This window comes from Dendrobates tinctorius, unplaced genomic scaffold (genome assembly GCF_039654945.1).
Source record: "Dendrobates tinctorius isolate UK_male_01 unplaced genomic scaffold, ASM3965494v1 ptg000180l, whole genome shotgun sequence".
In the NCBI taxonomy this organism is placed as follows: Eukaryota; Metazoa; Chordata; class Amphibia; order Anura; family Dendrobatidae; genus Dendrobates; species Dendrobates tinctorius.
This window is the reverse complement of record NW_027361847.1, coordinates 3,090,727-3,108,077: the sequence shown is the minus strand read 5'-3', so window position 1 is coordinate 3,108,077 and position 17,351 is coordinate 3,090,727. Positions and strand designations below refer to the sequence as shown.

The following is a 17,351-nucleotide window of genomic DNA, read 5'->3' as shown; positions in this document are numbered from 1 at the left end:
ATGTTTATGAATATTATTGTTGTTTGTCTTAGAGTGCCAAAAGTATTTTCTATAGGCATATACTAGAATTGGCATCATCTTTATGAGCATGGGAGGAGGGGATTTTGTGTTTTTACTTATGTTTACTTATGTTTTAACCATTTTGTGTCAATAAAGTTTTCTTTTTTATAGTATTACTAGCTGATGAGCCCGGCCATAGTACTTAACTGTGGGTCCCGCTCTCTTCCTTAACAGCCCTGCTCTCCACTCGCCATCATGCTCTCTCCTTCCGCAGCCCCACTCTCCACCCGCCGTCCCGTTGTATCCCTCCGCAGCCGCGCTCTACATCCGTGTCCCGCTGTCCCTCCACAGCCCCGCTCTCTCCCTCCAATATTATTTTTCTGCTCTCCTTTCTCTCAAAAGATAGCAGATTAAAAAAATGGGAGAAAAGACCTATCTATATGTAATAAGTTGATAAGATTATTTATCTTTTTGTCCTATTATTTACTATTTTCTTATATACCTTGTACCTAAGCAGTGAAGTGTATACAACTAGGACCATACGTGACAAGTACATGCGCATATACATACACCTACACATTTGCTTCTCACAAAAGAATATAATCAAAAAGCTAATTTATTTCAGTCCTTCAATACAAACAGTGAATCTCCTCTATTCTATAGAGTCATTACACACAGAGTGATCTATTTCACGTGTTTATTTCTGTTAATGTTGATGATTATGGCTTACAGCCAATGAAAACCCAAAAGTCATTATCTCAGTAAATTAGAATAATTAGCAATAAACACCTGCAAAGGCTCCTTAGTCTGTTTCAGTAGCTCCACAATCATGGGGAAGACTGCTGACCTGAGATGTCCAAAAGGCAGTCACTGACACACTCCACAAGGAGGGGAAGCCACAAAAGGTCATTGCTAAAGAAATCGGCTGTTCACAGAGTGCTGTATCCAAGCATACTAACCCCATTGCGACCTTCGCCGCACTAGTACTGCTCTGCGGGAGGTGCATTTGTGCCCAGAACTGTACTAGCACGGCACTGCGATCGCCGTGGCCTCACGCTGAGGGTCGCGGCAATCCCGTGCGGGTGTCAGCTGTATGTGACAGCTGACATCCCGCAGCAATGCCCACGATCGGCGCTCCTTACCTTCCGAGCCCTGATGTGCACCCAAACAGTAGTATTCCCCCACATATGGGGTATCGGCTCACTCAGGAGAATTTGTACAACAATTTGTATGGCGCAATTGCTCATGTTACCCTTGTGAAAATGCAAAACATGGAGCTAAAAAAGATTTGGGAAAAATGTGATTTTTTTTTTTATTTCCACAGCTCTACGCTATAAACTTCAGTGAAGCACCTGTGGGCTCAAGGTGCTCAATACACATCTAAATAAGTTCCCTAAGGGGTCTAGTTTCCAAAATGGTGTCACTTGTGGGGGGTTTCCACTGTTTAAGCACATCAGGGGCTCTCCAAACAAGACATGGCGACAGCAACTTATTCCAGCATATTATACATTCAAACAGTCAAACGGTGCTCCTTCCCTTCCGAGCCCTGCTGTGCATCCAAACAGTAGATTTCCCCCACATATGAGGTATCGACATGCTCAGGAGAAATTGCACAACAAAACGCATGGTCCCTTTTCTCCTGTTACCCTTGTGAAAGCAATAGAACAATTAGGTCTAAAGGAAATTTTTTTTGTGAAAAAAGTAAATGTTTATTTTTTCCTTCCACATTCCAAAAATTCCTTTGAAGCCCCTGAAGGGTCAATCAACTTTTTTAATGTGGTTTTGAGTACCTTGAGGGGTGCAGTTTTTCATGCGGCTGCGGAGCCGAACAGCTGATCAGCCAGTGCGATCAAGGAAGCCGGGTTCCCTCTGCAGCTTATTCAGTAAGCGCTATAGCTTGCCAAATAAGCAGGGACCGGAGCAAATTCGCTCAACACTAGTCATAACTCCTTAATGGACGATGCTAGGGAGGCGGTTTTGGCGTAGTCGGATCCTGACGAAGAAGCATCTACTTCCGACAAGAACTGCTTATTATTGTCTGGTCGATGCAACACTGGAGCAAAGCCTGTTTTAAAAACACAAAGGTGTTCTCTGCCTCAGGAGTCCATGTAACTTTGCTACCTGGCTCCTATTATCCATTCTATGCAACTCCGTACCCTGGGATGCTAGAACGGATCGGGACCCTGGAAGACGTTCGGCCTGTTCCACAGATCTTGAAAACCTAATCGGTGTGTGGCTAGGATGTACAGTAAGTTCATATTCTCCTAATGAAATCCTATCTGTCAACAACAAAGAAGTTACACAGCATGGGCTCCGCAGGAGGTCTTCCTGTTGTAGTTTGATACTGGCTAGGGTGTGAATTTCTTCTATGAACTGTATCCTGTTACAGCTACACATTTTCAGGAGGATTGTAAGCGGTCATTAAATCCCCCCCATCCTTCACAAATGTGCTTTATTTTTTCATTTTGACATAATAACACATTTTAGAATCTGGTCTGTTTTGCTCGTGTCACCACTTTAAGGACGCCCCTCCAGGATTTATTTACCCGTCAACTCCCATTTGAACTGATATGTGTAGAGGGGTTGTATGTTATACACCAGGGCAATGGAACTACACCATGTTCAAAATTATTATGCAACTGATATTTTTCTCTGATTTCCCTAAATGGTCGGTGCAAATGACTGAACAAAAAAGCTATTTAACTCCAAAACATCCTAACAGGCCAAGTTACATGGTAACATAGGAACCCTTCTTTGATATCACCTTCACAATTCTTGCATCGATTGAACTTGTGAGTTTTTGGAGAGTTTCTGCTTGGATTTCTTTGTATGAAGTCAGAATAGCCTCCCAGAGCTGCTGTTTGGATGTGAACTGCCCCCCACCCTCATAGATCTTTTGCTTGATGATACTCCAAAGGTTCTCTACAGGGTTGAGGTCAGGGGAAGATGGTGGCCACACCATGAGTTTCTCATGCATGAAGAGGATTTTGCTCCTGAAGGCACATTTCTGATTTTTATACCATGGAAGAAAGTTGCCAGTCAGAAACTCTATATACTTTGCAAAGGTCATTTTCACACCTTCAGGAGCCTTAACCCCTTTACCCCCAAGGGTGGTTTGCACGTTAATGCCCGGGCCAATTTTTACAATTCTGACCACTGTCCCTTTATGAGGTAATAACTCTGGAACACTTCCATGGATCCCGGTGATTCTGACATTGTTTTCTCGTTACATATTGTACTTCATGTTAGTGGTAAAATTTAATTCATATAACTTGCGTTTATTTGTGAAAAAAACAGAAATTTGGTGTAAATTTCGCAATTTTCCAACTTTGAATTTTTATGCCCTTAAATCACAGAGATTTGGCACACAGAAAACTTAATAAGTAACATTTCACATATTAAACTAGAAAATATGTATTTAATATTTGCGCTTAAGAGTAGAATCTGTATATGAGGTGAACTCAAACACAAAAAAAGGGGGGGGGGGGGGGGATCTCCGACACAAAAAAAGGTGAAGAACCGCTAATCGGCATGGATTGATCGAACGCCCAATGAAGGAGTGAATTCCAATTGACGGATTATTATACACACAAAAAAATAAAAAATTCCTCCAGAAAATTTGCAAAGTAAATCCGGGGAATGATGAATTACCTTGAAACTGGAGCTGAAGTGCACATACGATTAAATACTTCCCAGAACAGGTCCTGTGGTGAATGAAGTCCAACTAAAAAATAGTGATATCCTGTTGAAGATCCGTAGGTTTGAACACCAGTTCCAAGAAGGCAGTATTGATGCTCAGGGTATTGGACGCTGTCCCTGCCGGAGACAGACGTACTGCCTGCGGTGTAACAGCCTCAGCTAGTAAGCAGTAGAGGCGCCGCACGCAGGCTGTAGCCGACAAGGTGTAGAGGAGCTGCAGGACCTTGCATGACGTCACAGTCACGTGATTGCTCAGGTGACTGGATATGGAAAGCGAAGAAGCTCACAAAACTGTCCAACACGTTTCGGAATCGGCTGATTCCTTCTTCAGATCCTCTGCACCTTGCCGGCTACAGCCTGCGTGCGGCGCCTCTACTGCTTACTATTTTTTTGTGTGTATAATAATCCGTCAATTGAAATTCACTCCACCCTCTTCACCCTTGGGTGCTGTTTTTTTTTTGTGGCCAATAAGGATGGTTCATTAAGGCCCTGTATTGACTATCGCTCCCTTAACAAAATTACTGTTAAATATCAGCATCCATTACCCCTGATTTCTGACCTATTTTTTAGAGTTGACGGTGCTTGCTGGTTTACCAAGCTTGACCTCGGGGGGTCGACTCTTCAATTTATCTGTACCCGAGCACGAGGCTATGCGATCCTATATTAAGGAAGCGTTGGAGAAGGGTCATATTAGACCATCCTCGTCACCCTTGGGTGCCGGTTTTTTTTTTGTAGCCAAAAAGGATGGCTCATTAAGACCTTGTATTGATTATCGTGCCCTCAACAAAATTACTGTTAAATATCAGTATCCGTTACCCCTGATTTCTGATCTATTCTCCAGAGTTAAAGGTGCTTGCTGGTTTACCAAGCTTGACCTCAGGGGGGAGTATAATCTTATTCGCACTAAGCATGGGGATGAATGGAAGATAGCGTTTAATACTCCGGAGGGACATTTTGAGTACCTGGTGATGCCTTTTGGGCTCACTAACGCCCCTTCTGTCTTCCAGTGCTTCATGAATGATATTTTCCGGGACTTTGTGGATAAGTTTCTTGTCATCTATTTGGATGATATTTTGATCTTTTCCAGGGATTGGGACTCTCATGTGGAACATGTTCGGACTGTGTTCTGGATTTTGAGGGAAAACTCCCTGTATGTTAAGGGATCGAAATGTCTTTTTGGTGTGCAGGAGGATTTCATTTTTGGGATTTATTTTGTCTCCGCCAACTATTGAAAAGGACCCGGCCAAGGTACAGGCCATTTATGATTGGGTTCAGCTCACTTCTTTGAAGGCTCTCCAGAAGTTTTTGGGGTTTGCTAATTTTTATCGTAAGTTTATAGCCAATTTTTCTGTTATTGCCAAACCATTGACTGATTTGACTAAGAAGGGCGCTGATTTGCTGAATTGGTCTCCAGAGGCTGTTTCTTCTTTTCAGGAGCTGAAGCGGAGGTTCACTTCTTCTCCGGTTTTGCGACAACCCGATGTCCCACTTCCATTTCAGGTGGAGGTGGATGATTCAGAGACTGGTGCAGGAGCTGTTTTGTCCCAAAAGGATCCTGTAACATCTAAAATGAACCCCTGTGCCTTCTTTTCCCGAAAGAGCTCTCCTTCGGAACGCAACTATGATGTGGGGAATCGAGAACTGTTGGCCATGAAGTGGGCATTTGAGGAGTGGAGACATTGGTTGGAGGGAGCTAGACATCAAGTTGTGGTCCTCACTGACCACAAGAATTTGATCTACCTTGAGTCGGCTAAACGCTTGAATCCGAGACAGGCCAGGTGGGCCTTGTTTTTCACGCGTTTTGATTTTGTGGTCTCCTTTCTTCCGGGCACTAAGAACGTTAAGGCTGATGCCCTCTCTAGGAGTTTTTTGGCTGATTCTCCTATTGTGACCAAGCCTGCTACCATCTTAGGTGAGGGGGTGGTTCTTTCTGCCATCTCGCCCGATTTGAGACATGCTCTGGAGAAGTTTCAGAAGGATAAGCCTGAGCGTTGTCCCAGTGGTAGGTTGTATGTTCCTGACCAGTGGAGGAGGAAAGTGATGTCTGAGGTTCATTGCTCCGCGTTGGCTGGTCATCCAGGTATTTTTGGTACTAGAGATTTGGTGAGTCGGTCTTTTTGGTGGCCTGCCTTGTCTCGTGATGTCAGAAATTTTGTGCAGTCCTGTGGGACTTGCTCCCGATCTAAGCCTTGTTCTCGTTCTAGTGGGTTGTTGATGCCCTTGCCGGTGCCCAGGAGGCCATGGACCCATATTTCAATGGATTTTATTTCTGATCTGCCTGTCTCTCAGAGGATGACTTATCTGGGTGATCTGTGATAGATTCTCTAAGATGGTCCATCTTGTACCACTCCCTAAGTTGCCATCTTCCTCAGAGTTGGTGCCCTTGTTTTTGCAACAGGTGGTTCGCTTACACGGAATTCCTTAGAACATTGAATCAGACAGAGGAGTTCAGTTTGTCTCTAGATTCTGGAGGACCTTTTGTTCCAAGTTGGGAATTCAGTTGTCCTTCTCCTCTGCATTTCACCCTCAGACCAATGGGCAGACGGAGAGAACAAACCAGACTTTGGAGGCTTATTTGAGATGTTTTATATCTGCTGATCAGGATGATTGGGTCTCATTTTTACCCTTGGCCGAATTTGCTTTAAATAATAGAGCTAGTTCTGCCACTTTGATGTCACCCTTTTTCTGTAACTTTGGGATTCATCCTCGATTTTCTCCAGGGCAGGTGGAGTCTTCTGCCTGTCCAGGGGTTGACGCTGTGGTAGAAAGAATGCAGCAGATTTGGGACCAAGTGGTGGATAAGTTGTCTCTTTCCCAGGAAAAGGCCCAGCGGTTTTCTAACCGGCATAGGACCATTGGTCCCCGGTTTAAGGTGGGTGATATGGTCTGGTTGTCATCAAAGAATATCTCTATGAAGGTGGCTTCTCCAAAGTTTAAACCTAGATTTATTGGACCTTACAAGATTGGAGATTATTAATTCGGTCTCTTTTCAGTTGGCTCTTCCTGTTACATTTAAGATTCATAATGTGTTTCATAAGTCCTTGTTGAAGAGGTTTTTTGAACCAGTGGTTCCTATGGCGGCACCTCCTGATCCTGTGTTGGTTGAAGGTAACATGGAATATGAGGTAGAAAAGATACTGGATTCCCGTCTGGCTAGACGGAGACTCCAGTATTTGGTTAAGTGGAAGGGTTATGGTCAGGATAATTCCTGGGTCTCTGCCTCTGATATTCATGCCGAAAGATTGGTGCGTGCTTTTCATCGGGCTCATCCTGATCGGCCTGGTGGCTTGGATGAGGGTTCGGTGACCCCTCCTCAAGGGGGAGGTACTGTTGTGAGCTCATCTGTTCATTCACCTTTTGTGTCCGAGGATCTCCCTCTTCTGGTTAAGGAAGGTAGTGAGGCTGATTTGGATGAAAAAAACCAAACACCTGATCAGGTGGATTGTGACTGGGTAACAGGAACTTCAGACTGGATATAAGGCAGCCGACGCCCTTCTGAGTGGCTGGTGATTTCTCTGCTGGATTCTTGGAGACCAGTCTGATTTCTGCTTCCCAAAGATAAGTTTTTGCTCTGCTATTGAACTTATTAGTTTTGGTTTTGTTTACCTTGTTTTGGAGTTCAGCCATCCCCGGCTGGGGGTGTGCTGGATTCTTATTCCTTGATCAGTGTTCTCTTTTGCTCTGCTTTCAGAATATTCTGAGTGCCGATACAGGGTTTGAAGTCTAGTGACTACAAGGTCCTTTTTGCTTATCAGTTGTGTTGGTAATATTTTTAGCAGGGTTTTCTCGGATTGCAGACAGCAGCTTTTCTGTCCTGTCCTTTTTAGTTAGCTTGGGCCCCATCGTTTGCTCAACCTATCTTTCTATCTGTGTTAGGGTTTTCATCTTGCTTCACCGTCATTATATGTTGGGGGCTGTCTACTGCTTTGGGGTCTGCTCTGGGGCAGTCAGTTTTTCCCTTTTCTCTCTTTAGGCAATAGATCTCCGGCTGTGACGAGGTGTCTAGGATCACCGTAGGAACACTCCACGGCTACTGCTAGTTGTTTGATAGGATTAGGGGTCTGCAATCCGCTAGTTTCCAACCTCTCTGATTTTCTGGGCTGAGCTTGCATTTTTGTTTTTTCCTCCTCGGTGACTCAATCATAACAGGGGTCTATATGATAGAAAATACCCAAAAGTGACACCATTCTAAAAACTTCATCCCTCAAAGTGCTCAAAACCACATTCAAGAAGTTTATTAACCCTTCAGGTGCTTCACAGAAATTTTTTGAATGTTTAAAAAAAAATAATGAACATTTAACTTTTTTTTCACAAAAAAAATTACTTCAGGTCCAATTTTTTAATTTTACTAAGGGTAACAGGAGAAATTGGACTGCAAAAGTTATTGTGCAATTTGTCCTGAGTACACCAAAACACATGAAAAGAAGAAAGTATATGCACACAAATAGGGATCACCACAAAGATATGAAAAAAGTATCAATTTTATTAATGGACACAACAAACAGACACTTTGTGGTTAAAAACAATTAAAAAGTCTGAACAACCAGACATTAATAACAAAACAAAGACAATGGGTCATTTTGATAAATAGTTAAATGCTATGGGTCCCAAGACCAAACATACAGTATAATGCCAGGTATCTGCTAGTTACCATAACCTAGGGTCTATCAAATCAATTGTTATGACAATCATGACCTTAAATCAAAAAATACCATATTATCAATAACTACTATGGTTACATAGAAATTCTACATATACCATGGACAGAAAATTAAATGCTTATCATGTTGCCAACACAAATAAACATACATTAATAAGTCCCTTTCCCTAGCATGATATCACCTGGTTTCTGAGGATGAACAAGCTACCGGGTAGGTTACATGGGACCCCCAAACCCACGCATATCGGTGTCCTGAGTACACCGATACCTGATATGTGGGGGGGAAACCACTATTTGGGCACATGGCAGGGCTTGGAAGGGAAGGAGCGCCATTTGACTTTTTCACTGCAAAATTGGCTGGAATTCAGATCGGACGCCATGTCACATTTAGGGAGCTCCTGATGTGTCTAAACAGTGACCCCAAGTGACCCCATTTTGGAAACGACCCTCCCAAGGAACTTATCTAGATGTGTGGTGAGCACTTCGAACCCCCAATGGCTTCACAGAAGTTTATAACGTACAGCCGTACAATGAAAAAATCATATTTTTTCCACAAAAATGATCTTTTCACTCAAAATCTTTAGTTTCCCAAGGGTAACAGGACCCCAATAGTTATTGTGCAATTTGTCCTGAGTACGCTGATACCATACAAGTGGGGGGTAAATCACTATTTGGGAGCATGACAGAGCTCAGAAGGGAAGCAGCGCCATTTGACTTTTTTGGCTGGAATTGAGATCGGACGTCATGTCGCGTTTGGAAAGCTCCTGATGTGCCAAAACAGTGGAAACCCCCCACAAATGACACCATTTTGGAAACTAGACCCCCCCAAGGAACTTATCTAGATATGTGGTGAGCACTTTGAACCCCAAATGGCTTCACAGAAGTTTATAACGTACAGCCGTACAATGAAAAAAATGATCTTTTCACCCCCAATTTTTATTTTCCCAAGGGTAACAGGACCCCAAACGTTTTTGTACAATTTGTCCTGAGTACGATGATACCCCACATGTGGGGGTAAACCACTATTTGGGCGCATGGCAGAGCTCGGAAGGGAAGCAGCGCCATTTGACTTTTTGGCTGGAATTGAGATCGGACACCATGTCGCGTTTGGAAAGCCCCTGATGTGCCAAAACAGTGGAAACCCCCCACAAGTGACCCCAATTTGGAAACTAGACACCCCATGGAACTTATCTAGATGTGCAGTGAGCATTTTGAACCCCCAAGTGCTTCACAGACGTTTATAACGCCCGGGCGTGAAAATAAAAAAATCATTTTATCCACAAGCATGATCTTTTAGTTCCCAAATTTTTTTATTTTCCCAAGGTAACAAGAGAAATTGGACCCCAAAAGTTGTTGTCCAATTTTTACTGAGTACGCTGATATCCCATATGTGGGAGAAAACTACTGTATGGGCACACGTCAGGGCTTGGAAAGGAAGTAGTGACGTCTTGAAATGCAGACTTTGATGGAATGGTCTGCTGGTGTCGTGTCGCGTTTGGAGAACCTCTGATGTGCCTAAACTATTCAAACTCCCCACAAGTGACCCCATTTTGGAAACTAGACCCCCCACGGAACTTATCTAGATGTGTGGTGAGCACTTTGAACCCAAAGTGCTTCACAGAAGTTTATAACGTAGAGCCATAAAAATAAAAAAATCTTTTTTTTATTTCCACAAAAATATTTTTTCCCCTATTTTTTTATTTTCCCAAGGGTAACAGGAGAAATTGGACCCCAAAAGTTGATGCGCAATTTGTCCTGAGTAGGCTGATACCCCATATGTGGGGTAAATCACTGTTTGGGCGCATGGCAGAGCTTGGAAGGAAAGGAGCACCATTTGACTTTTTCAACGCAGAATTGGCTGGAATTGAGATCAGACGCCATGTTGTGTTTGGAGAGCACCTGATGTGCCCAAACGGTGGAAACCCCCAATTCTAACTCCAACCCTAACACACCCCTAACCCTAATCTCAGCCCTAACCCTAACCTTAACCCTAGCCCTAATGTTATGATTGAGTCACCGAGGAAAAAACAAAACACAAGCTCAGCCCAGAAAATCAGAGAGGTTGGAAACTAGAGGATTGCAGACCCCTAATCCTATCACACAACTAGCAGTAGCCGTGGAGTGTTCCCACGGTGATCCTAGACACCTCGTCACAGCCGGAGATCTAAATAAGCCTAAAGAGAGAAAAGGGAAAAACTGACTGCCCCAGAGCAGACCCCAAAGCAATAGGCAGCCCCCAACATATAATGATGGTGAAACAAGATGAAAACACTAACACAGATAGAAAGATAGGTTGAGCAAACGATGGGGCCCAAGCTAACTAAAAAGGACAGGACAGAAAAGCTGTTGTCTGCAATCCGAGAAAACCCTGCTAAAAATAGTACCAACACAACTGATAAGCAAATAGGACCCTGAAGTCACTAGACTTCAAACCCTATATCAGCACTCAGAATATTCTGAAAGCAGAACAAAAGAGAACACTGATCAAGGAATAAGAATCCAGCACAACCCCGGCCGGGGATGGCTGGACTCCAAAACAAGGTAAACAAAACCAAAACTAATAAGTTCAATAGCAGAGCAAAAACTTATCTTTGGGAAGCAGGAATCAGACTGGTCTCCCAGAATCCAGCAGAGAAATCACCAGCCACTCAGAAGGGCGTTGGCTGCCTTATATCCAGTCTTAAGTTCCTGTTACCCAGTCACAATCCACCTGATCAGGTGTTTGGTTTCTTTCATCCAAATCAGCCTCACTACCATGCTTCACCAGAAGAGGGAGATCCTCGGACACAAAAGGTGAATTAACAGATGAGCTCACAACACCCTAACCCTAATGGGAAACTGGAAATATTTTTTTAATTTTATTATTTTTCCCTAACTAAGGTGGTGATAACGGGGGGTTTGATTTACTATTTATGGCGGTTTTTATGTTTGGCAGCTGTCACACGCTAAAAGACGCTTTTTATTGTAAAAATAGTTTTTGCATCACCACATTTTGAGAGCTATAATTTTTCCGTATTTTGACCCACCGAGTCATGTGAGGTCTTATTTTTTGCGGGACGAGTTGACGTTTTTATTGGTTCCATTTTCGGGCACGTGACATTTTTTGATCGCTTTTTATTCCGATTTTTGGGACACAGAATGAACAAAAACCAGCATTTCATGAATTTCTTTTGGGGGTGCGTTTACACCGTTCCGCGTCCGGTAAAATTGATAAAGCGGTTTTATTCTTCGGGTCAGTACGGTTACAGCGATACCTCATTTATGTATTTTTTTATGTTTTGGCGCTTTTATGTATTGAAAACAATTTTATATAAAAAATAATTATTTTTGCATTGTTTTATTCTGCGAGCTATAACTTTTTTATTTTTTCACTGATGATGCTGTGTGGCGGCTCGTTTTTTTGCGGGACAAGATGACGTTTTCAGCGGTACCATGGTTATTTATATCCGTCTTTTTGATTGCGCGTTATTGCACTTTTTGTTCGGCGGTATGAAGATAAAGCATTAATTTTTGCTTTGCTATTTATTTTTAATTTTTAAGGGGTTCACTAAAGGGGTTAACTAGTGAGACATTTTTATGGGGCGGGTCGTTATGGACTCGGCGATACTAAATATGTGTACTTTTATTGTTTTTTTGTTTTTAAAGAATGAATTCATTAGGGATTTTTTTTTTTGTTTTAGCGATTTTTTATAAATTATTTTTACTCTTGGTTTTTGTTTTTTTTTTACACTCTATTCCTTTGTCCCAGGGGGGCATCACTGTCAAGTGTCAGATCGCTGCCGATGCCAATGCTTCCCTAAACCTCCGGTACACTGCGATCATGTTTGATTGCAGTGTGACGGGGGTTAATGTGCCGGGGGCAGTCCGTGACTGCCCCTGACACATAGTGCCGGGTGTCAGCTGTGATAATCAGCTGACACCCGGCCGCGATCAGCGGCGCTCCCCCCAGGGGGGCCGCTGATCGCGATGACGTACTATACCGTCCCCGGTCATACGGCCCGGGGTACCGTGGACAGGATAGTACGTCAGATGTCAGAAAGGAGTTAAAGGGCCCTACCAGCTGTTTCCCCATGATTCCGGCCCCAGACATGACTCCTCCACCTCTTTGCTGAAGTCGCAGCCTTGATGGGACATGGTGGCCATCCACCAACCATCCACTACTCCATCCATCTGGACCATCCAGGGTTGCTCGACACTCATCAGTAAACAAGACTGAAAATTAGTCTTCATGTATGTCTGGGCCCACTCCAACCGTTTCTGCTTGTGAGCACTGTTTAGGGGTGGCCGAATAGTAAGTTTATGCACCACAGCAAGCCTTTGAAGGATCCTACACCTTGTGGTTCGAGGGACTCCAGAGGCACCAGCAGCTTCAAATATCTGTTTGCTGGTTTGTAATGGCTTTTTAGTAGCTGCTCTCTTAATCCGATGAACTTGCCTGGGAGAAACCTTCCTTCTGGAAAGAAATACAAGCAGGAACTCTCCAAAAACTCAAGTTCAATGGATGCGAGAATTGTGAAGGTGATATCAAAGAAGGGTTCTTATGTTACCATGTAACTTGGCCTGTTAGGATGTTTTGGAGTTAAATAGCTTTTTTGTTCAGTGAATGTGACCTCCTAACGCTGCAAATTCCACAAATGAGCATTTTCAGTTCTTTAAAACATATCAAATGTTTAGAAATTCTAATGTGCCTAATAATTTGGAACAGTGCATTTTGAGTTTTTAGTCATTTTGGAGATTATACTGTTATCATTGGGAGGTTTCTTCAATAAAATTCAATGTCTACTCTAACGGGTGATGACTTTTATTAGACTGACTGTCATTTGCACCGACCACTTAGGAAAAAATCAGAGAAAAATAGCATTTGCATAATAATTTAGAACATGGTGTAGATGTTATACGTTGGAGGGAGTCTACGGGATCGCATGTATTGCATCTGTGTATATATATATATATATATATATATATATATATATATATATATATACACACACACACACATACATACATACACACACACACAATCTCGTGATCCCGTTTATGTCACAGGAACCCTACATCCTAGAAAAGTGACTAAACATATTTCATGTTCTGTCACCTACCTGGTGTCCTCCACTTGTCTCCAACTGAGACCTATGTTCTGGCCCTCCTACATCCCAGATAGTCATCGGAGCACAGCCGTACTTTCTGTACAGGAGAGGCTGCTCCATCACCGGACCGGAGACTCACACACACACAATATCACACGTCGGTCATTATCACATACCTGTGGAAACATCTCCCGGAATCTCCTCCTTCCCGTCACTCACACACGGCTGATCCCTCCTCGTCATCGCTTCTTCTTCTGTCTCATCCTCCACTTTAATATTAATCAGATCTTCATCCTGATATATCAGATGGAACAATCAGCACAATACAAGAAATCACCAAAATGTATGACCCCAATCAGAAATGTCCCCCATATACAGATCCGGGGTACAGAGCTCAGCGCCGTCTACCTGATGACCCTCCGGGATGTTGTGATTCTCCTCCGGACAGTCCTGGGGATACAGAAGACGGGGACATCTCTCTGGTGGATTCCTTTCCGCAAGTCCATCTATATGAAACACACAGTTATGGAATAGATTGTGTCATGTGATAAGATGATGGGAGTGGTGGATGGTGACCACAGAACAGACATGACAGTCTCCCCTCCTCACCCTGCTGATCGGCCCATATTGCGATCGCCTCTTGTGCTCCATGTATAACCTCAACCTTAATATCAATCAGATCTTCACCCTAAAAAGAAAATGTAAGATGAGCTCAGGTCCCATCACTTCATGGTCAGATGTTGTCGGGGCTTCAGTGTCATCTACCTGATGATCCTCCGGGATGGTGTGATTCTCCTCCGGACAGTCCTGGGGATACAGAGGACGGGGACATCTCTCTGGTGGATTTCTCCTCCTGGATCCATCTGTGGAGACACACAGACTGAATACATGACCTGCCGTGTATCTGTCTATATATGAGACAACTGTTAAAACCAGTATGTCAAGGTTATCAGCCAAGAGATCACACAGATTTCACCGCAGCCACCATTATGTCAGGGAAGGACACACCGCTGCCTCCAATCATCAGGACAATTACGAAATTGACTGACTAGTGATTGGCGAGGCTTCAACTGTTTTCATTATTAGGTCAACAATTGGGAACTCACAGTGAGCGTATAGTATATACACCTCTGATTCCAAAGCATGAATCATATACTGTATATATTACACACACAGCGGGTGAAATAAGTATTGAAAAGATTATCACTTTCTAAGTAAATCTATTTGGAAATGTTCTATTGACCTGAAATCCTTGCCAGATGTCAGTAACAAGCCATCCAATGTCCATAAATCATGTATAATAATGAGAAATGACACAGAGAAAAGTATTGAACAAAACTAATGAAGAAAGGTGCAAAAAAAAGCCCTGGAAAGTCCTGACACCAGCGGAGATCTATCAGTAATTAGAAAGCAATCTTGACAGTAACAAATAACATCAGCTGCTTCATGAGAAGGCTTCTGATAAGGTGAAGTGAAATTGGGTAGGACAAGTTTTGGCCAAAATTGGTCTAGTGGGAATTTCAGAAATTTTTATAAAAGCCCTGCATGCTAACCCCGCAGCAAGAATTCAAACCCCGGGTCATCAATCGGCAAATTTCCCACTTGAAAAGGGAACACGTAAGGGATGTCCTTTGTCCCCGCTTATATTCGACCTGGCACTAGAACAATACATAGAACAACATGAAGTATTTGAAGGGATATCGATAGGGGACATGAAGCTTAGGGCCTCGTACTTTGCAGATGATATAATACTCTACATGGCTGAGGTGGCAACAGATCTGCCAGGGATCCTCTAGATCTTATGGAAAATTTTGGTCGGTTTTCGGGATTCACTCTAAATAAAAGCAAATGCGAAATTCTCCACTTAACAGATAAAGGCAGAAGTAATATGGTACAAAAGGGAGTATGCGGTATTCCGATATTCAAAACACATATAACATATTTGGATATCAAGCTGGGTAGAAAACCAGAGTCAATATATAAACTTTCCTCCAGTCATCTCCAAAATCCAACAGGAATTAGTAAAGTGGCAAAACTTGCCTTTGGGTCTTTTGGGCAGGATTCACCTTTTAAAAATAATGAGTTTCTCAAAACTCATGTATTCATTACAGACCATCCCTGTTCTCCTGACCTAAAGCATGTGGACAAGGGAAAAATATATTAGGCTATCAGGAAATTTATCCGGAAAGGTCGGAGACCCCGTATAAAACTGAGTAAACTGATGGCATCCAAGGAAAAGAAAGGGGGGAGGGTAAACTTGCCCGACATAAGAGGATATAATCTAGAATGTATTTCCCGACAAATAGTAGATTGGTTTAAAGACTCTAATGGGTTTTCTGATATGGTTGTGGAAAAATCATATGCCTGCCCATGAAACTTAGTCGCCTTGTTACACACGTCACAAAGCCTATTGTCTACAAAAGTTAAAAACTCAATAGTGTACCGTGTACCAAAGACACAATAGTCACATGGAAGGAACTTAGGAGAAAATTCAAATTATCATGGAGAATCTCGAGAGATCTATCCATCGCTACAACAAATAGCAGACAACAAACTATTTCAGGAATGGAGGGTGAAAGGGATCCACAAAAGCTACTGCATGAAGAAAATAGGTGGCTGAGTAGGGAAGAGACCCTGTAGTGTGGCCTATATATTTAGTAGTTTTCTAAGGGGAAGCACGCAGTGTGGGATATACAGCACACAAGCATCCCATAAGCAAAGCATCACAGAAGCTAAGCATCAAGTAAATGGCAGTTATCCACAGGGCTGTGGAGTCGGAGTCGTGGAGTCGGAGTTAGTTTTGGTTGGAGTCGGAGTCGGTAGAAATGTACCGACTCCAGCTTTAAAAAAAATGTATTACTATTTCATAATTGAACTTTCATATGAATTTTATAAATGTTACTCAAATATTCAGTGGGGAAAAAAAGTATTTAGTCAGTCAGCAATAGTGCAAGTTCCACCACTTAAAAAGATGAGAGGCGTCTGTAATTTACATCATAGGTAGACCTCAACTATGGGAGACAAACTGAGAAAAAAAAATCCAGAAAATCACATTGTCTGTTTTTTTTTTTCATTTTATTTGCATATTATGGTGGAAAATAAGTATTTGGTCAGAAACAAAATTTCATCTCAATACTTTGTGATATATCCTTTGTTGGCAGTGACAGAGGTCAAACGTTTTCTGTAAGTCTTAACAAGGTTGCCACACACTGTTGTTGGTATGTTGGCCCATTCCTCCATGCAGATCTCCTCTAGAGCAGTGATGTTTTTGGCTTTTCGCTTGGCAACACGGACTTTCAACTCCCTCCAAAGGTTTTCTATAGGGTTGAGATCTGGAGACTGGCTAGGCCACTCCAGGACCTTGAAATGCTTCTTACGAAGCCACTCCTTTGTTGCCCTGGTGGTGTGCTTTGGATCATTGTCATGTTGAAAGACCCAGCCACGTTTCATCTTCAATGCCCTTGCTGATGGAAGGAGGTTTGCACTCAAAATCTCACGATACATGGCCCCATTCATTCTTTCATGTACCCGGATCAGTCGTCCTGGCCCCTTTGCAGAGAAACAGCCCCAAAGCATGATGTTTCCACCACCATGCTTTACAGTAGGTATGGTGTTTGATGGATGCAACTCAGTATTCTTTTTCCTCCAAACACGACAAGTTGTGTTTCTACCAAACAGTTCCAGTTTGGTTTCATCAGACCATAGGACATTCTCCCAAAACTCCTCTGGATCATCCAAATGCTCTCTAGCAAACTTCAGACGGGCCCGGACATGTACAGGCTTAAGCAGTGGGACACGTCTGGCACTGCAGGATCTGAGTCCATGGTAGCGTAGTGTGTTACTTATGGTAGGCCTTGTTACATTGGTCCCAGCTCTCTGCAGTTCATTCACTAGGTCCCCCCGCG

General features: G+C 42.9%; 1 protein-coding gene across 4 annotated transcripts in view; it reads right to left on the bottom strand.

The window, feature by feature from the left end:
- Positions 1-17,351, bottom strand: part of LOC141054888 (uncharacterized) — a 186,828-nt gene that overhangs the window by 104,117 nt on the left and 65,360 nt on the right. For all 4 annotated transcript variants that reach the window (XM_073551778.1, XM_073551781.1, XM_073551782.1 and 1 more), the window contains 4 exons: positions 14,212-14,309; positions 14,056-14,134; positions 13,855-13,952; positions 13,623-13,740 (listed from right to left, as the gene is read on the bottom strand). In XM_073551778.1, coding sequence (XP_073407879.1) covers positions 13,623-13,740; positions 13,855-13,952; positions 14,056-14,134; positions 14,212-14,309 — 393 coding nt within the window. The remainder of the gene's footprint in view (positions 1-13,622; positions 13,741-13,854; positions 13,953-14,055; positions 14,135-14,211; positions 14,310-17,351) is intronic.